This window comes from Brachyhypopomus gauderio, chromosome 16 (assembly GCF_052324685.1).
Source record: "Brachyhypopomus gauderio isolate BG-103 chromosome 16, BGAUD_0.2, whole genome shotgun sequence".
Classification (NCBI taxonomy): Eukaryota; Metazoa; Chordata; class Actinopteri; order Gymnotiformes; family Hypopomidae; genus Brachyhypopomus; species Brachyhypopomus gauderio.
In genome coordinates, this window is record NC_135226.1 from 19,645,202 (window position 1) to 19,666,556 (window position 21,355).

The 21,355-nt window shown below is 40.5% G+C and overlaps 2 protein-coding genes across 5 annotated transcripts in view; one reads left to right on the forward strand and one right to left on the reverse strand.

Annotated features, from left to right (window-relative positions):
• The window catches only part of scn4ba (sodium channel, voltage-gated, type IV, beta a), a 28,678-nt gene extending 22,809 nt beyond the window's left edge, over nucleotides 1-5,869 (forward strand). Inside the window, exon 6 of the mRNA XM_076976734.1 lies at nucleotides 475-5,869. Coding sequence (XP_076832849.1) covers nucleotides 475-568 — 94 coding nt within the window. The 3' untranslated portion in view covers nucleotides 569-5,869. The remainder of the gene's footprint in view (nucleotides 1-474) is intronic.
• Nucleotides 5,413-20,693, reverse strand: tmprss4a (transmembrane serine protease 4a). Of its 4 annotated transcripts, none has more exons than XM_076976733.1 (13): nucleotides 20,575-20,693; nucleotides 13,236-13,290; nucleotides 12,913-13,068; nucleotides 12,508-12,660; nucleotides 12,053-12,176; nucleotides 11,841-11,954; nucleotides 11,403-11,446; nucleotides 10,519-10,681; nucleotides 9,551-9,714; nucleotides 9,035-9,130; nucleotides 8,778-8,914; nucleotides 7,707-7,856; nucleotides 5,413-6,472 (listed from the first exon to the last, which is right to left on the reverse strand). In XM_076976733.1, exons 3-13 carry the CDS (start codon nucleotides 13,013-13,015, stop codon nucleotides 6,461-6,463), a joined length of 1,260 nt encoding a protein of 419 aa, XP_076832848.1. In that variant the 5' UTR covers nucleotides 13,016-13,068; nucleotides 13,236-13,290; nucleotides 20,575-20,693; the 3' UTR covers nucleotides 5,413-6,460. The 4 variants fall into 4 exon arrangements, with proteins under 4 accessions (XP_076832848.1, XP_076832847.1, XP_076832846.1 ...); XM_076976732.1 differs by having other exon boundaries at nucleotides 12,913-13,071; XM_076976731.1 differs by lacking the exon at nucleotides 20,575-20,693 and adding an exon at nucleotides 18,332-18,610.
• Between the last annotated feature and the right edge of the window lie 662 nt (nucleotides 20,694-21,355).

The window sequence follows — 21,355 nt, forward strand, 5'->3', positions numbered from 1 at the left end:
ATGCTCAGTCTTAAAGTTTCTGGTTCATGTTCAGGTCATACATACAGGATCATACAGGACTATCACTGACCATGAGCTTGACAGGATGATTGTTGACATCAATACGCAGATGCCAAATGGTTGAATGATAGTAACCTTCAGCAGACCTCCATGTCCATGGTGGAGAGAGGCACCCAGACCTGCAACATTTTCATTAACCCATTTTCCCTATTTATGCTAATTACAGCCACCTCGATCAACTTTGGAAAAGTTGGATAAACTTTCTTCAGGTTATCAAATAACAACAAAATTGTAATTGTAACTGTTCTAAAATAAATTACAAGTAGATAAATATGAAAACATGAAAATGCAGATAATAGTAAATTGAAAATTGTAAATAAATTGTTAAGTTGATAATGCTTTTATGGTCTTGCCTTTTATAAAATCTGCTCTTCTGTCACATATATTAATGTTTCATTTTTTCTCTCTTTGCAGTAAAGAGTGCCTCGTGAGTTCTTCAGGGAATGACAACACGGAAAATGGCCTTTCTGGTTCCAAAGCTGAAAACAAAGCATCACCAAAGGCATGAAAGAAGTATGGGCCTGAACAAATGTATATATGTGTACATGCATATGGAGTGCATACAGAGAAAGCTATAACAACGGACTGTTTTACCTTCATCTTATCGCAAATTACAAAGGAAATGTGAAAATATTCACATATATTTTAAATAGTGCTTGAAACGTGGGAAATGTGATAGCTGGGTTGGATTGTTAAAGGATACAAATGAATTTAAAGAAGGAGCTACAGAGACCTGCAGTTAGCTGGTTTGCCTTCAGGACGCTGCTCCTGTGTGTAATGTACTCTGCTCTGTTTGTATCACACACTCACTGCCATTATCAGCCAACTGCCAGACTACTACATTAAACAGCACAAAATATAAAAAAAATAAAGAAAAAGAGGTGATGTTTAAGAGAAACGTTTAGACAACACTAACACTGCATTCCAAAAGCTCTTACGCCTGATTCTGCAAAGGCAAAATATAGCCAAGCTTAACCTGAAATACTAAAAAAGAAAAAAAAGTTTCTGTGATACAAATTCTGATAAAGATATATATATAATAATGATAATAATAGTGCCTCTGCAGTAGAATTTTTACCACAAATTTAAACAGTTTTAAAGTATGTGGCCCAGGTGTCAACCAGCCTTCCTGGTCCACATGTGTAGATGTCACAGAGGAGAGTACATGTAGACACACCTTCAGCCGTGTTCAGGACGGGGTAGCAAGGCTCTGGAAGTGAATAATGTTGATGGATTGATGGATCCAGCCCAGTGTTATATTATTTTGTGTTAGATTTTTTTGCTTCTTTGTTTTGTTCTTAGACCAGAGGGGTGAAATACAAGCCATGGAGTTTCTGCACTCCACAGTTCGAGATTTTCCCTGCTGTGTAAAGGTCACACTATCCATGACTTTGACGTTGGCCGATCAGTTTAAAATAGGTGTGGTAGAGCAGGAAGAACACTGAACTGTTTCAGTACCGTGGCCATCCGGGACAGTTAAGTCCAGGATAGCCGTCCAGGACAGTGAATCCTAACACCCCGCTTAGATGAAACACAGGTGCCTGCAAATGCTTCTTACTCCTCTTAGCTTCTGAGGAAGTTTTAAATGCTATGGAAAAAAAAGCTTCTTATAAAGGAAACCATTTAGCATAAAAAGAATGATCGATCCTTTCTGATGCTGCTTTAAATCAATACATTGAAGAAAAAAAAACGCATGTGAATAACTACATGAACTGTTTAGCGCTCACGCCAAGCTGAGCCGTCTCTCAGTCCTCCCATCATGCTCAGCGAATGACCAGTCTCCCAGGATTCGTTATCTACAGTCTCACATCCTGAAATAGGCATACCATACAGCATCGTGTTTCCCCGTCATGGTCCTGGTGTTCCTTCGTTGCTTTTCCCACTCTAAAACACATGAATAAGCAGCATCTCAATAGCTGACCATTCGTATTAGATGTGTTGGAGAAACACTAACACCCCCACCCACACATGGGTGCTGATGTGAGAGAGTTGGATTATGCCCCCCTAGTACAGTGTTCGCCTGGTACCTGACCCTGCTGTCTCCTTTAATAGGTATAGAACATTAGAACATTAGAACACTAGAACATTTGAAAATGAAAAGATCAGAAAGGGACCAGTCAGTGTGGCACTTCAAAGTTTCCTGAAATCCTCTCCCATAATGAATTAGCTGCGGTGCAATCATCAGAACTCCTCCGTGCAAGAGCTGATTAAGTATATTTGGTTGTGGGTTTTTTTTTTGTAAACAGTTAGTTGTCCTGTGATTCCAAATCAAAGCAACCTTTCCAGACCTTTCCAGTGTACTCCGAGCTGCCAGACAAGCGAGCTGATTGGGTCGAGCTGTCCGAGGGGCGTGGCCGGTGCTTGAGGTTCGAGTTGCAGGGTGTGCAAGGATGGTGCTCTCACCATCATCAGTAATGAGCAGAAAATTCGCAAACAGTGAAAATGTAGTTTGATGGTTGTAAAAAGTAACATGAAATGATAAACAATCATATCTGAAGCACTGTAATTAAATTAAATTAGGGTCAATCTATTTTTTAAAAGTAGATTTAAACAAGTATAATTGTACATTTTCATTTTATTGACAATTTTGAACTTTAATTTAAACTGCATCTAACTGTCGTTAGAGCTTGTAGTTCTTATCTGGTCCGATTTTAATTAGGAAGACTTTATTAATTTACTTTTATAAGATCCATCCCTTATGAAGCTTGGGTATTAGTGTGTGCTTGTGAGGCTTTAGGCCTAAGGGTATAGGGTACTTAGAGCATAGTTCTCCAGGGTACTGCCTTATAAGGATCCAACTGATAGGTTAATGCCCCAGGGCACTATGTTACAAGGATCTACCTTATAGGCTAGTGCCCCAGGGTACTGTGCTTGTTGTTTCTTAGGGTGTAACCTGAGTTTTATGTTGATCCTGTCTTGTGGTCCACCCCCCCAGATTTCATGCTGCCATACAAAACCACAAATATACCTCTATGCTTCCATTAAGAGTATCAGCTAATGTCTATGAAATTCATATAAATACAACTGGTGATGAATGTCAGTTTTTACATTATTCAGCAAAATGCAATGGAACTCTCCTGTCTTCCTGCTGCAATTAATATATTGCATATATTCCTGTATGCTTTTATATATATCGCATATATTCATATATGCAGTTATAAAGCATGAAGGTTTGGTAGTGGAGGACGAACCGAGCACTTTACTCATGTAAACAAAGGCTGAGATACTAAGAATGTTACTATAGGGTACATGTGAATATAGAAAGTAATAGCGTTGCATAATACAAATGCAGACATACTGAATGTCACAGAATGACAACGATGAAACAAATCAAGATGAAAACCAGAACTCCTTTTAATAGTCTTACAGTATGACATTATGTACTGTTCATCCCGCTAAGGTGCACAAATATGACCGTCTTCCGTTACACTTTAATAATCTGTCCAAATCCAGTTCAGGGGCTCTGGTGGTCTCAGTTGTTTGAGATGCCACAGACAGAACATCTCTCAGTTGATCTGAATAATTCACCATGTGCACAATTTTGACAGTGAATCAGCTTGGTTTTCTCTTTGGTCAAACCGTACCATGCGGAAACACTATATATATATATATATATATATATATATATATATATATATATATATATATATATATATATACGCTTTACCTCACGTCTTATAAAGACGACAGCAATAACCGCAGAATGTTAGTTCATAGATTGCAAACACGTTGAAACACTATTGTTGGGAGTGGATTGATAGTGTTCTGTGTGTCCAGTACACTCATGTATGATGTCTTATATAAAATCTTTATATCGACATGATTGGTGTTAACCATCCCTGCTGCTGTTGGTGTCTTCAAATACTATGTGGATGCCCCGAAGGAAGAAAGGCAATACTTATCTGTCCTTTTCTCTCTTCCTCTGTTTTTCTGTCTTTTACTCTCCCTTTCCCTCACTCTCTCTCAGTGGAGGGTGGGGACGATGACGGTAGTTTAATACGAGTGCACCTATCACAACCAAATCAGAATCATGACTGTCTTGGTGCCATCTTAATTGCCGTACCTCAAAAGTCATAACAAAATTAACTCAATGATATGGAGTGAAGATGAAAAATTGATGTGCGGTGTTTTAGAAAAAAAAATACACAAAACCCGAGACTATAGTAGACTGCCATGTATCTTCAGTACTAAAGCCTGTTGTTGTTGTTGCAATTCTTTTATTGCTTAAGCATGCCTAGGCACTAAAATGCTTAATAAAACATACTACGTTATACAATTTCTAAAGTGAATCGCTTAAGCATGCTTTAGCAATTATAGGCTTAGCATAACATCAGGTGACATTATAAATGCCCATTATACGCAAACGATAAGAATGTAATTTTATTTTTCCAAGAAAAAAAAAAGCAATAGTGTTAAAATGTGAGTGCCTGCATGTCTCGAAGTCCTGCTGATGTATTCAAGCATTTATGTCCCTAACCGAAAATACTTTTCAAAATTGATTTATCATTGTGCTTAAAGGTCATTATTTTCTTAGAACGATGTCCAACTCTGTATCTTTTCTTTTGCTTTCTTTCATTTTTTTAATGTTGAACTTTGAATCTACACTTCAACCTATCCCTTTGATTTGACCTTGAAATGCATTGAGCTGTTTGCATAGATTAGCTCTTTCTGAGCTCCACTGATCATGTCTTATGTCCTAGAAGTACCTTGTGTAACTAGGTACTCTGGGCTCAGCTGTTAATGTCTGGTCAGCCACTGCGCTAGAGGCCCCCTGTGTAGCTGCTGGTCTTCAGTACGCAGCACTATTACATGTGTCTCAGTTCTGTATCACACAAGCAGGTCTGCAGTCAGACTGACGCTCACTGGCTTAGAGGGGTTTGGGGTAGACAAGATACATCTCTCCAAATGTTTTTAAAGTCAGCGCATCTTGGATTTAAGCAAGATAACGATTTTATTCAATTTGTGTCATAAGAAATGTGGTCTTTCATGTGACCCAAACCTTAGAATACATTGAGACAATATTTACAATATATTGTATTACTTAGACCTTAGTACAAGACAAAATTTAAAATATTTTTTTTACTGTGTAAAGTATTGGTGGAAGAATCTTTTTTCTTCCAAGATTCTCAGCAGATTAATTCTTTAGTGATTAATTCTTTAGCAAAACAAGATTGAGGCTATTCAAAATGATGAAATTATTGGATGGGCTCTCCCAGTCTGAGCACCTCCATCTCCCACTGCCAAGCCGCGAGTATGTGAGACCTGCTCAGCGCCTCCACACATTCCACCTCAGAGCACTACCGCCCCCTACAGCCTGTATAGTTGTACTGCAGTTGCAAGATAAAGCTCAAATTTAATGTGGATTAAACCAGTTTATTTGTAGTATCATCAAAAAAGTTAGACACCACAATTTTAAACGTGTAACATTATTCACATATATTCATTTGACACTTTAACAACTTTTCAGTGCAGAAACAAAATCGTATGCATGATAAAATGCAGCTTTTCCCTTATTGCACAGGTCATTTGTAAAAAGGCTCCACCCTCCTCATAGAGTCACTGAGCAAGAACGTCTGTGTGGGGAAACATTGGCACAATGGCATATCCCAGAAGTCCCTTCTTTCTCGTCTATGAGCCCTTGGAAATGCTTTACTAGGGAGTTGTGCAATTGACACCTTCTTAAGAGCTTGTCCTGTCCCATTGACCGTCATGCTCCCTAACCCCCATGACTATGCACCACAGTTAGTTACTGTAAAATCAATTAAAACAATAAACTGTAAAAGAAATAAAGGTTTGCATAATAAAACCATTTAATCTTGTCTGTTTTTATATATAAAAATACTACAAAATGCAAAAAGATTTAAAGAAAATTCGGTAAAAATAAAAAAAATAAAAAATAAAAGCAGACACACATTCACATTAAATAATCCTAAATTCACTAGTGCATATTCAACCCAGTAAATGTGAAGGTGAAGACCACAACAGTGTCATGATATCTCTATAAAAATGTGTATAGCACTGCCTGTTCTTGGAGTGGTCTCCCGTTTACAACAGTTTAAATCTTATAAACACGTCTGTGTATTGTTGAATTTTTGGTATGCTTCCTGCCCAAAGGCAAGTGGTCACTGCAGAGATGAGCTTGGCACCAAAGACTTGGCTATTGCACTTCGGGTTTAAAAACATCAGGCTACTTTTAGGCTAGCACAGCAATCTTTCACTTAGGTCCCTGAGAAAATACATCGACACGTAGAAGAAGGAAGCATTCCTAAATCCCAAGTGCATACAGACAGCTACCACCTTATTATGCACAGAGAGCAATCTTGGGAAGTAGACTGCACAGATTGCACAGCACCAGTGTGCGTGTTTTCCACTGAGTGAGACAACGTCCTCTTGCTTTGGCTCAAGAGTTTTGCTGGAAAAAAATAGAAAGGAAATATTAAGTAAAGAGATTTGTAAAGATTTTAATGGAATAGCAAACTTGTATAAATGTTATTTTTGATATTAAATCACTGCTATAATTTAAACAGACACAGCCACCCAGATATTGTTTCAATATATGGACATCGCCATGATAAATTTTTCTGGACTTTAGGAATACAAAACAAGTTTGTTTCCAGACAATTAATAGTCTACTTTCTGTATCCATATTCTTACAGCATACATTAATCAGCCATAACATTAAAACCAACATGTCTAATATTGAGTATGACCCTCTCATGCAGCCAAGACAGGTCTGACCCACTGAGGCATGGACTTTAAGACTTTTGAAGGTGTCCCATCTTATCTGTACCAATACTTTAGCAGCAGATACGTTTCCAGCACGTTCCACAGATGCATGACTGGATTTAGATCTGGGAACTTGAAAGGTTCAAGGTGCTGACTTGGCATTCATCATATTCCTCAATTAATTAAAGAGCAAAATGTGGAGGAATGCATTATTTTACTGGAAGAGGCTACTACCACTAGGGAACACCATTGCCAAACATGGTGTACCTGGTCTTCAACAATTTTCAAGACAAGGTGGGTGGAACAGGTCAAAACGGCATCCAGATGAATGACAGAACCCAGAGTATACCAGTAGAACCTTCCCCAGAGACTCACACTGTCTCTGCAGGCATGCATTCTTCCCATAATGCATCCTGGTGCCATCTCTTTCCCAGGTAAGAGACACACACACACGCACACACACACACACACACACACACACACACACACATCCAACCATCCATATGATGTAAAAGGAAATGTGATTAGTCAGACCAGGCCACTTTCTTTCTTTCACTGATCAGTGATCCAGTTCTGATTCTCATGTGCACACGGTATGTGCTTTCTGCGGTGGACATGGGCCATCATGGGAACTCTGACATTACTGTGACTACACAGCCACTCGGCAAGTTGCAACCCCTTTACATCATAACCACCATTTATTTTTCAGCAATTTGTGTATCTGAACAGTAGTGATTCCTAATAACCGAGCAGATAGGCTAGCTTTTGTTTCCAATCTTCAAGATCTGTTCACTTGCTGTCCAGTATATCCCATCCTTCAACAGGTACGATTGCAATGGTACTCAACGGTCAGTGGTTTTTAACATTATAGCTGATTAACCTTAGGCTGATAGACCGACCCACCATGGAGACAGACATACCTGCATGACTGAGTACACCCAGTTGAGCATCTGGTCAACGTTCGAGTAAACTCCTGGATAACCTGCTTTACCACAGCCTATTCCCCAACTCACGACGCCCACCAGCATCCAGCAACCGTCAAAGTACACCAGGGGACCACCACTATCTCCCTGTGTGAGAGAGAAAAGTTGATCAAACATAAAATAATAAGATCAAGTGTTCCAACTCAAAAATTAGGTCCGGGTCAGAGACCAGTAGCGTAAAACTAGAAGGTGCAGGTTTTTTTTTCTGGCTCTTCTGGGGCAGATGCTGAGATGTTTCTCTCCAGCGTGTCCTGAATCTTCCTCACCAGGGAGGTGCCAGGTGCCCGAACCACCTCAACTGGCTCCTCGCTACATGGAGGACCAGTGGCTCTACTCGGTCTCTCCTGACCAAACTCCTCATCCTATTTATAAAGGCCGAGCCCAGATACCCTGCGGAGGAAACTAATTTCAGCCCCTTGTATTCACAATCTCATTCCTTCAGTCATTACCCAGAGCTCATGACCATAGGTAAGAGTCGTAACATAGATTGACCGGTAAATTGAGAGCTTTGCTTAGCTTTCTACGCCACAACGGTCTGGTACAGCATCTACAACACTGCAGACCCTGCACCCCCCCCCCCCCCCCAGAAAAATCCCCAAAGGACATTGTTGAATGCCTTCTCCAGATCCAAAAAATACATGTGAACAGGTTGATTAAACTCCCCTGCACCCTCTAGGACCCTTGCAAGGGTACAAAGCTGCCCCGGTGTTCCACGACCAAGACGGAACATTGTCCCTGTTGTAACAGACTCGACCATGGACCGGACTCTCTTCTCCACTACCTGTGCATAGACCTTACCGGGGAGGCCAAGGAGTGTGATCCCTTGATAGTTGGAGCACACTCTCCAGTCTCCTTTATTAAAAAGGGAAATCACCACCCCGTTTGCCAGTCCAGGGTCACTGCCCCTGATGTCCATGCAATGTTGCAAAGACAGGACAGTCCGCACAAATAATTTGCTATAAAAAGAGATCAGACTATATGGAACTGCACCAAAATGTAATTATATACCTGGCACGCATCCACTTTACCCTCGATGTAGCCAGCACAAAGCATCCTGGGAGTGAGACTTGCACCATAAACTGCAGAACACTGAGTTTGGTCAATGAGAGGGACGGTGGCCTTCTGCAGAGTTGATGATGACGGGCCTGCATGATGAAGACAATCAAATGAGAGACGAGATTATGTGAGATTTTCTCTTCACTCTTTCAACACATGGAAGCATTAATAAATGAAGTGAAGCCAGATGTCAGACGCTGTTGCAGTACCTTCCTCCTGCTGAGAACCCCAGCCCGTCACCACCAGGGACGCTCCTCCTCTCAGGCCCAGTTGATGAGGTGGGAGACACACCGGTCTCACCGACGCTAAGGGAAGAGGACACAGCAAGAGAATTTCTGTGAAGACCACAGATCATAGATGCTAGAACATGGATTCCAGATCACAGACCAAAGATCAGAGATTGTAGATAGCTCCGCTCATAGATCATATCAAACACCATAGACCATATACAAGAGACTATACACCAGAGATCCTAGATGACCACAGGTAATAGAATGTAGGTCAGGGATATTCAAGTCATTGATGCCAGAAGGGCCAACCAGTAACGGTATTTGGCAGATTTGGTCAAGCCTACCAAACAGGAATTTAAGATAGAAATAAACATTACGTTTAATATAATCCTCTGGCATGACCTGTGCAGAAAATTAGATGACCAATTTTGTTGCATTGTTAAACTCAAGAGGATTTGGAGTTGTGTGTGTATAGATCAGTGACTGCTAGCTTACCTCCTATTGTGACCGGATTACTGAGTCTTATCATGGCCAGGTCATAGTCACTGAGCTCTGAATTGTAAGCTTCATTCACAATGATCTTGTCCACGGAGTAGCTCCCCAGAGAGCTCATGTGTGTCTTGCCTGGCATCACTGACCACCTACTCACTGCCTTGTTCCTGTTCCACAAGAGTGCAAACATTACTGCACTGTTCTGTAGTGTTTTTAACTACCATGTTGAATATAATTCATTAAAATGGTGGTTAACAACATAAACTTCAATTCAATTCCAATTTACAACTCAAAAATCTATGGTTTTCTAAAGATTTTGCATGGTTATTGCATAACATATTGGGTACGTTATATGCAATGTCTGTATATTTTTAAATGTTATTTATTTTCTTATTTATGAAAGAGCAAATGAGTGACGTGTAGTGTATATTGAATGCTGGCGTCTTTATGGAAATTTTCACAGCTAATTTAAATCACTTGTGGATGCTTGTATGTTTTCTAGTTTTGGCCAGGGGCTGAATATTTCCGAGATCTTCATCCTGTGCCATGGCACCTCTGTTGCAGAACTCTAGACCCACTGTCTCCTTCATCACCACTCATCCTCTCCTTGACTGTGGCCACCATGTGTCTAGGCTGAAGTTACACTTGCGACCTGATGCAAGAAATTTAATCTGAAGATCCTTAAAGAATGCAGATAAACTCCATTCAGATTAATTCTGTCTCTGAAGCCTGTGCAGTACAAGTTGTGCTAAAGGACCTTGTGTGCAGATGATCTACTCTGCACACAAGAGATCTACTCACTGCAGGGTGTGTGGGAGCTCATTTCTTGAATTTATGTTCTGAGGGTCCCGATGTACAGGTAGTATGTGTGTAGAAGTGCCACCACAAGTCTAAAACAAGTGCTAGTAAACTCCAACAGCTTTAACACCAACCACGCAGCAAACAGACGCAGATGTGTGTGAAGTTCTCACCCAGTGAAGCAGTGGGCTGCAGTGACGACCCAGTTTGGGGACACAAGGGACCCTCCACACGTGTGCTGTCCACCCAGTTGGAGGCTCACCTGCCATGGCCAGTTCTCGATGAGAGCGTCCTGGCCCCCCACGATCCGGCTCGCCGGTACCTCAGGACCACAGTCTACAGCCAGAAAGACAAAGACATTGAGTCCTCGCACCCTTACTCGGGCACCACTTGAAGTGAGTTTTCCTTTCGTGTTTGCAGTTTGTTTTTATAGAGCCAGTAGGTGTCAGGTTTTTGCAGTTTTCATGCACCCAAAAAATATAAAAAAGCAAGACCCATTCAACAGCACTAACAGTCTCCACACTGCCAGGTTTCCTTCGCCCCCAATCACATGCACGTGCCCCGTGTTTCCTTCATGGCTCCTCCATGGCCTGTTGCTCATTCAGAACATTTCATGTTCTTTGCTTTTTTTTGGTTTGATAAAAACACCGGAGAAGCACATGTATGAAGCAGTGACATTTTTGCCTATTTTCCAGAAATTCTGTACATCTGTTTAATTTTTCCACAAAGATGTACACACATGCAGTGGTTTGACAGTCAAGCAAACCAAGAATTGTTTTAGAATATGTACATCTATCTAGGATTCAACCCAAATCAATTAAAAACCAATTAAAACCCCCATACAAGACTGTGTGTATGAGCAGATTTGCATTTTACAAGCTATGTAGAATAGCAAATGGATTTTAGTTTGACTAACCAGAAATGCATTTCACTACAAAATAGAAAAGACCTGTGTTTAAAATCTTATGATACAATACAGATAGAAATTGCTTAAAATGAGCAGGTATAAATGGAGTCCAAATAGTTTTTTTTTTTTTAAAGCAGTTTAGTAACTTACTTGAGCAGGTCAAGGAGATGACTGATCCTGAACTGCATGAATTCCTACCGGAGAGAAAGAGGAACGTTGTGACGGACATGACACCCACACGATACTCAATAGAGCATCTTTACACACACTTGTTATATGTAAAAGGTCAACGGTTCTAGTACTCCATTGCAAAAATTATCCTAAGGTAGTGCTAGATAGGACTCCTTCACATAAGGATCTTTAGAGTAGACAGGAAATAGCGAACAAGACAGAAACTACACGTGATTCATCATGTAGCATGAACTATGGTTCCTAATAAATGTTTGTTGGTGTATTTGTCAGTAGGCTACATGTTAACACAGACAAAAGTGACTTAAAAGAACTTAAGTGTCGCAACGTAACAAATGGTAAAAATATACAATAAAGTTGGGGTAGAACTTAATGAAGCACAAGAGCACCAGTACTGACTGGATGGTGACGTTGGACTGAATTGTGCGTGCGCCAACCGTTCCCACCCCATAGAAAAGCTTCTTCATTTCAGGTGACAGACTGTCCAGTGAGACTGTAGTGGAATAAGGATTACTAGAGAGAAAGAAAGAGAGAGAGATTGTAAAACTGTGAATGTTTTCCTCTGGGCTGGTAGATATCCGTACATCTTTAGTATTTTGACGGGTTCTTACACTGTGTATCCCAGCTGCTGACAGGCCACCTGTGTGTGCTGCGGAGTCCAGCCGTCAGCACACACACTTCCCCACATGTTCCCACTGTAGACCTGGAGCACCGTGAGGTTAGAGACCAGCCGTACTGTGGAGACACCGTGGAGAACTGGTTAGCTGAAGACAGCAGCTAAGGCATTTGGATATTGGCTTGTCTGCTTGAAAAATTGTTGAGTAGAGTGTTTACTAGTATATCTGTCAGCCTACAGATGCGTAGTTTTTGTCAAAACTTTAAAATTTTATGTATTTGATGATGGTATCCTAAAATTTCATGGAGTGCCCAGCTGAACGGGTTTCTGTGTGCTTTAAAAGTGCCATCAGAATCTTTATAGCAGATCTGGTTACTGTAGTAATGGTAGAATGGTCTATTCTGTGTATGTGCTATGGTGTTCACCACCACAAGTTCCAACATGCCTTACCGGGAAAAGTGGAATTTGTTGCAAATTGCGCCACACAACTGGACTCATCCTCTCCACCTGAGCAATCTGCTTTGCCATTGCAGGCATTGGCGAGCGGGATGAACTTCAGCGACTTGTAGCAGAAGAAGTATTTGCTTTCAATCAGCTGAGCGACTAAGTCATGAAAAAGAAAAGAGAGAAGAGCATGTTGTATACATTTTTTTGTCAATGGTAATGACCTGAGGCATCTCACGTTTCTAACAATTTAATAAATGACTGATCGAGATCAAACATGGGCGGTGTCAGGCTTATTTAACTAATCCAACTTGAGCCTCGTCTTGGATTAAATTTAATCTTAACGCTGAAATATGTTTGGCAAAGATGCAAGTTCATTCTGGACGTGAACAAGTAGTGAAGCATTCTCACTGAAATATGCAGCTACAGCCAGAATGCCCAGAATAACCAGTATAGAGACGATGGTGATGAGGATCACTCTCCATGACGTCCCGGGTTTCCTCTGTGACCTCATGTCTGTCCTGGGCCTCTGTTTTTTGACAGCCTTGTTTTTGACAGCCTTGTTCTCTGCTGAGAGAGAGAGAGAAAGAGAGAGAGAAAAATCCAGTCACAGTGCCCTCCATATTTGACAGTCACAAGTGGCACACTGAAGCACCCATTAGTACATTACTATAGTTTATTGTACACAAAATAATGACAAACTTTCATAAAGACCTTGAGAAATTATTTCGTACCTCGCCTTCCGGGGTTCAGGGGTGATGCGCTTTCTTCACCGATCTTGATATTAGTCTGCACATCAGAAGAATGTAACAATTATCAGGAGGTACAATTTCCAGAGCCTTATAACGATTAATAAGAAACAGCCAATAACAAATATCTATATTTTAAAACACATCAAATCTGTAAAAAAAAGAAAAAAAATACAACCGTTTAAATGTAATTCAATTCAAGTGTAAGCACATGTGAAGTAATTAAATACTGATCACTTTCTGATAATATACATCTTGCTTTGTGTGTCATTTGTCTGACAACAGTGACAATCGCTACAGGTTTCAAGCAGGAACACGTTTCTGTTCTCAAGGGACATTTTTCTGAAACCTCAGCACACACACACACACACACACACACACACACACACACACACACACACACACACACACACACACACACACAGGCAACAGACGGGTTAACGGACACGACCCACTAATGAGCATCCATTTGTCATACCGACATTCTCCTAGTTGTTCTTGTGATGGTAAGGGGGCCATACTCCGACATGCCCAGGCTCTCTGCTTCAACAAGCTTGTTGCTCTAGTTCATGGTTTCTGTAGACGGTGCACGGCGGTTTTGAGAAGTACCGTTTGGCCTGCAGGGTTTTCCCGTCAACGCCCAGTCAGTGTGCAATGAGTGGAACGTGACTCCCACGTCCCCCCACCTGCCACCCCCTTATTCCTGAAGCTTCAGGAGACTCCAGTATCTAATTCACCATTAGGCTCCATGTTTATTTTGCATACAAGTTCAAATATTTTACCATGATTTCAGTGGATTTTAAACAGGATGGCCTGGTTTTGACAGTGCACCATTGGTAATACAGCACTGTTCACACAAGTGTCAGCAGTACGTCACGACACCCGAGACCCCTGGGAATCCTTAAGGGAAGTGCAGAATCTGACTGATCTTTATCCACACAAAGATTGTACTGGTTTCTAGACACCTGCCAACTTGCAAACGAATCTGCTGCATAGATTGCTGAACAATATTAGTCCACTTTGGGATTTGTAACTTTAGTTTGTGTGCATTTGAGCAGCAGACATATGCCCAAGGGACTATAAAACATGGTTTTAAATGGTTTCTTTCCTCGTCTCTCCTGAAGCACTCGAGTGTCTTGTCTGAAACATCACCTCCATAATGTTAAATGTTTTTATTCCTTCTTATGTCACATCTAATAAATAAAATGTGGGATTTAATTGGATGCTTCTAGATAAATGAATCATAACTACTTCGACATTTACCTACCTGTATACTTCACGAGTCCTCAAACAGATACACAGATGTATTTGCAGGCTTTATGCAAAACGTACTGGAGTTTCCATCCTAGCCTCCTGCAGTTTAGCAGAGTCATACATGCCTTGCTGCACATTTTAGAACTTTAGTGCAACTGCATGAAGAATAAATAAAAATTGGAATTGGATGATCAGATACTACTCAGCACAGCCTCTTGTTTCTGCTCCACAGCCCTCAAAACTTTGCACACACCTCTACACACACTAGCTGGCTCTTTGGTCCAGTAGTCAGAGGTCACATTTACCTCCTCATGGCCCTGGGGAAATTTAGCCCAATCTGTACTTGCCTGGGTGGAACCACTACAGGGAAGACCAGAGTACCAATGTATACCCAAAGCACAAGCTACCTACAGTTTGCTTTCCAATAGTGTGATGGCCAACATCTTCAGGTCTGAGGAAGTTATGAAGATTCACCCGAAAACATTGCATACAGTTGCCTCTCTGGTTTACTCAGATCATTTTTTTTTGTTTTTAAACTTGTTTTAAGATTTAATTGCTAATCAAGTCTGTGCCAGTGCATCCGTGATCCACCTCAAGGTCGAGGTGTTGGCACTCTGCTCTCTGCCCAGAACTCTTCAGTGTTTTTGGGAGGTCCTACCTCCCTACCTCATTCATGGCCTACTTGAGTTTTTGGGTTTGCAGTCCTTCAGCACTGTTACAGCAAAACAGTTGAATCATAATCAAAGATCAGTGTAAAAAACATTAGGCATGTTTCCTGTGGCCAGACATTTTGTGCATTTGAGAACCGACAAAACGTTCACCAGCAATGGAACATTTGCATTTTATAAACCTTGTCCACCTCTGATGTTCCCTCAACCCTATACTGCTTCCCGTTAACTGAAAACACAGCTCTTTAAAAAGGTAGAAAATGACTCGCAATCAAGCCAAAAAATATCTGAAAGTATCTCTCTTCAGTGAGAACATTTCTGTATGAATAAGTTTATTAACAGTTATTGGAGCAGAGGTAATCCACGCTTGTCATAGTATATATCTATATATTTTTCTCCACGTGGCCAAACTGTCACTGGGCAAATGCCTAAACAATGTGGTAGAACAGGTTCTGTGTTAGCTTTAGAGGTCATAACAAATATGCGCGCGTGTGTGTGTGGGCGTGAGTATGGTGTTGGGTGTGGCTATCCTTTGAATGCTTTTGTATATAAAAAACAAAAAACAAACAAGCCAAGAAAGCGTTCAGCCCGACAACCCTCAAAACAGTGATGAAATATATATGAATCCATTTTAGGCTGGAAATAAAAAAAATCTAATAACTAATGCACAGTGTTGAGAATTAAAAAAATCTTTCAATTAAACATATAGGTCCACAATGATTTTTTTTACTTTAAAATATCATATTTGGAAATAAAGGTGTAGGTTAAAAAAAAAAAAAAAAAAAAACCCCACACACACACACACACACACACACACACACACACAACACACCTGGCTGGACATTGATTCACATTTTGACTGCACTGTTAATACCGATTTACAGGACAATATTTAATTAGGAATTTAACATCTCAAATGACAGGCAGCCCACAGACTACATTTCCCATAACCCTTCTCAGCTGTTCCTGTGCGTTTCGTACCAGTTTGTAGTCCTGCTATGGTCCTGCTTTTTCACAGTTGCGTTTATGATCGGTCTGCTTAGTTATCTCCTGCTGTTCTACCCTCCACTGCCCTGGTTCTGGGACTGCACTTTGGACTGCGCTTTGTAGATTAGATGTGCTGAATTTGATTTGACCACTGAGCAACCGTCTCCAAAGCACGACAAGGATTTGCATGTATAAATGAATTCATTGTTCAAATGTTCAGTGATGGAAATATTTTAATTCAACACAGCTGTCAATAGATTTAATTATTGTGAAACTGACGTTGGCTTTATTAGGAGTTTCACTGTGATGTGATGCTAGTGATCTGATGCACAGTGATGTAATTCTCACCTGACCTCTAGAGAAAACGGTTTCATTTGAAAAAAATTATTACTAACAAGATGTGAAGGGATTCCATGACCCTGGACCTGTTCATCTGTGTGATACAATCATGTGGCATTTCAGCCTTTAGATACGACAAAGAAAATGGTACATGGATCTTGGAACGTAGAGAAAAATAATCCAATAGATTTGAAAGGACTTGCATTTGTTTGGAAATGCACACGTTGAAATGTTGCGTTTGAGGACGTACTAGCCCAGGTGAAGAATCTGCCATGTAATCAAGGATTCTTCAAAGTACCTTTAATTCTATAGGTACAACTTGCTGTGTCAGTTGCTGCATAGGTGTGACCATGACGTGTGCGTCACAAAACAAAATGATTCCTTTCTTCCAGGCACAAAAACATTTTCCTTCTCGGAAAGTTTAGAACTGGCCGGGTGAGTTTGAATTTAAGGTTTTTACAGAGGGACTGAATTCCTGCAAAACTGCACCAGAGTAGCTCGTTTTGGATTTCTCAGAACGGACTTAAAATACAGTTAATAGACAACAATTTGAAATTGGAAATTAGGGTGATACCCGAGTAGTCCTATTTAGATTACAGACTTTCATTAACAGATCAATGATATCACAGTAGCACAGGCAGAATTTAATGTGTTTGGTTGGCTGGTGTGAGTAATGTCCCACCCACCAAAGTTTACATTAAACCATGTCATCAAAAGATTGTAATAACTGTAAATAGGATTAATTTATAATCTGATTAATACAGTAGATTCTTCTCTTTATTTGGAGTATCCAAATTCATATCTGTACATTAACCAGTGAAGTCAACCATTTAACCATTAATGTTACATTGATGGCATAAATATTGGCTTTGAGAATTATTGGTAGGTGTAGGAAAACCATTATTTTAATTTTTTTTATTAAAAAGTTTAAAGTTTCATTCTAAATTTGTCAATGTCATGCACAGGGTAAAAACCCTGTGGCCCCAATAAAAGTAATTAGCTTAAAGTATAAAAACATGCAAATTAGTGACATTGGTCAACATTTGCAGCCCAACAGAACAACCCAATGTGTTTTACTAACAGGATGAATGACGTACTGTCTCCCAAAGAAGCATGATAAAGTTCTGTCTGTTTCTCATTTGTCTTAATCACTTTCAATTTGAGGTGTTTCTAAAGCAAAATTAAGGGTGGTGTCAACGCCTAAAACACAATCACCTGTAGCGCCATTTACCAAACATGAAAAGGTAAATGAGAAAGGTGACGGCACACGTAGAGCAACATGACTGAAGGGCAGGGATTACGTTATTACTGCTGCAGCTGTGACGAGCAGAATCCAAAATCAACCATACACACGAGTGGATTATTCCAAATTAATCTAAACAAGATTAAGGAGCCAAAATAATGGAAAATGTACTTTTCTTCCTCTTATTTCTTCTTCTATGGCACATCCTGTTCCTTCATTTTGTTTGTTGACATTAATTTTATGCCTTATTATATTGCCGTAGCTCTTAAACATGTGCATTTGTCTTTACAAATATCATCTCTAATTGTTCCAGTTTAGTTTGATCTTACTAAACTGTCCCCTTTAAGAGGGACATCCAAACTCACAATGGCCATCATGAACACTGCCCACAGTTTGCATCTCACTATATGGTCACTTTATGTCCAAGCAAGACCTCAAAGTGATGTGCTACCAACACCAACGCAGTAAATATTTTCGATCCTCCAACGTCTACAACATTAAAAACCTACAATAGACCATTAGACAAACGCGACTGTATTCTGTCATGTCCATCCTGTTTCTCGTGTCCCATAGAGAGAACACAGACTCACCCTCATGGCTGTGATACTGCACTGGCCAGCAGCCGCACTTCAGCAGACAGAAGACAGCAGGTGTTGAACAGGCCTCTCAGCTAGGACTCTCGGGCTCTCTTCAGTATCTCTCTCTCTCTCTCTCTGCACCTCTTCTGTCCTGACTTTCAGCCGTGATGTCCTGGTTTGTCCCGTTCACTTGTTTTGGGTCGGTTTGTGTCTCCACAGCTGGGAATAATGACTCGTATAAGACTCCAGACGTCAGCGTTCTCAGGACTCCTCCAGATTTATGTTGCGTGGCCCAGCCCCCGCTCCACGTTCACCAATGCAACAGGACACCTCTCTTCCTCCTTCACCTGCAGGTCTCCTCCTCCCAACCCCCTCCTCTCTCTCTCCATTTGGGTGTAGTCATATCTGTCAGTTTCTGCTGCCAAAACCTGACAAAGTCCCGTGTGCTACTGACTCAGGTAGAAAATGAGTCATATCTCAGGAATCTTCGTTTCCCTCCTGACCTCAAAATAGAAACTCCAAGATCCAGGTTTGCTCAGCCACTAATTGCTTGAGGCTTTTTTTGTGTGATTATCCGAGTTGTCATCCATGTCTCAAGAATTTGACTGTAAACAAAATTAATTTGGGACCAGTATAGTCACACAACCACATGTACGGTGTTCAGATCCCAATGACAATGCAACTTTACCTCTTAGAGTTAATTTTATTTTACTGGCTTATTTGTGAGAACAAAATTTTTCCATCGATGAATCTTCATTAGTGGTAAAGGTTACATGTAAACAACCAGACAATGAAACATTTGACACGCTTGTCACGATGAAGCAAGGAAGTAGGATCAGGTTGCGTATTTTCTTTCTTTGTTAGCTCTGGCCGTTTGTCTAGTAAATACAGAGACACTCCAGGCGAGGGTAAGGGAGACAGGACTGTCACGCTCCAGCAGAGGTGGCATGTACAGACTCGTTAGAATTATAGTGTTGCAGACCACTGCTATTCACAGTGAACACCACACACTGGCCCCATCACACTCGTACACGGGAGGAAACATCAGATCGTAGCTCGGTTCTTTCCAAGCTCCTCACTGGGCCAAAAAAACCCACTAGAGAATTCTTCGTGTTTTTAAGCACACATATTATACATGAAGCAAGTGATTCTCACATTACCAACTTCAGCTGACCATGCATTTTTGATAAACTACTGTTTTGACAGCAGTTAGTGATTATCAGATTGTGACATTATAGTCAGAAACACATTTATTAGTATAGGATAAAGTGGTTAATGTCCCCAGCAATTTGAGATTTGTTGAGATCTCTACGGTCTGAATGTCAGGATACACTACAGTCAAGTGCAGGTAGGAGGAGGTAGGGGCTATCAACAGTGGAGATATGGTTTTATAGTATTTGGCATTTTGTGATAAGGATTTGATTAGTGTCTAGTGTGTATATATTTAGTGTGTGTGTTTTGTCCAGCCTGTATATACCCGTCTGTATTACTTCAGTCTCCAGTCAGAAATAAAATCTGAGACCTTTGACACACTTGTGCTTGTATTACAGATGAAAGGTAATATGTCTGCAGTCTGGAATAAAAACTCCTCAGACATTTGACACACTTGTGCCTGTATTACAGATTTAAGGTAAAGCTGTTGTTGCATTCATGTTGTCATTATACATTTTCAGTAGTGTTGCATGTTTAAGGTTTCATGAAAAACCTTGAAAACATGCAAGAGGATACAAACAGGCATGGGAAAACTGTGACTGTACGACAGTGCCAAAGCCTTTGAATGACTCATTTATTTTGCCTCTCAGGTTCGTCTAGTATTGAGTAAGGAGAAACGAAGCAGCCAGTGGCAACGCACGTGACTTAAACAAAGCTCATGACATCACCAGCAACAATGATGTCATTAGCACCGATCGGTCTTGCGCATGCTCCACGCCGACCTACCTAAAGCAGCAGTTCTGTGCAACAATTCTCTCTTTCAAGGGTGAAAAATAAACAAGGTTCTACTCCTTCTTTAGTTTGCTATGCATTCACATCATACTGCCATTTCATGTAGGATTAGCTTAATATGACAAAAGTATTGGACATGTATGTTGTGTTGGGGTTGTAAGTTACGATACTATAGGTAGTACGACCCATTAGACCGATACTGAACTTTAAATATTTGATCTGGTATTTCCACAATGAAGCATTTCAAACCACCAGTTGTGTGGCACGGTACCATAAAGGTAAATCCCATAAAATCAGAATGCATTACTTACTGTTGGTGAGAATATCTTTGGTGTCTATTGTGAATTAAAGTTTCCCTGGTCCTCACTCTGGTCCTCTACTCTTGACTCTGTGCTCTGTTAGATGCCACTTGCCCTCACCTGACTCTAATCTCATGTTTAAATATTCCCCTCCCTCTCATAGTCATCTCTCATTTGCTGACTTATGCTAGAGTTGTTGATACAACTGGTCACATGGTCACCTGCTCACCATGGAACTGGATATCAGGAAATGGTTTGGAGGATAATGTTGGGATAATACCATGTTGGGAAGTATGGAGTACATTATTATGGTATGGTTTATTTAACATATAAAAATGCTTCAGGAGATTTACAGAAATAAGCAGTCAGTGAAGGTAAATGGAAAGCATATAGGTATTTTCTGTAATAGTGTGTGATTGTACAAGTGAATATTTTTAACATAATGAACTGGCTGTTTGAAGTCAACCATTAACTTCTTTTGTGTAACAGGAAATAAGATCCAGGTTTTAGCAAACATTCAAACAATGGTTAACAATGAGTGAAAATAGGTGTGTACAAAAATGATTCTATATTGGATTATAGGCTATGCACAAATAAGCATTTCTAAACGTGGACTCAGTAGGCAAATGTAACTCACCCTCTGTAGCCCAACCGATCCTTTTAAAGACCAGGAGAGACTCATTTTACAGGCAGAGTTAAAGGAGAATGCGATGCACAGTATCTGTTGGGACTACACGTTCTGGTTTCTTCTTTTGTTTTGCAGTAATGCCAGTTTGAGTTCCACTCCAGTGTT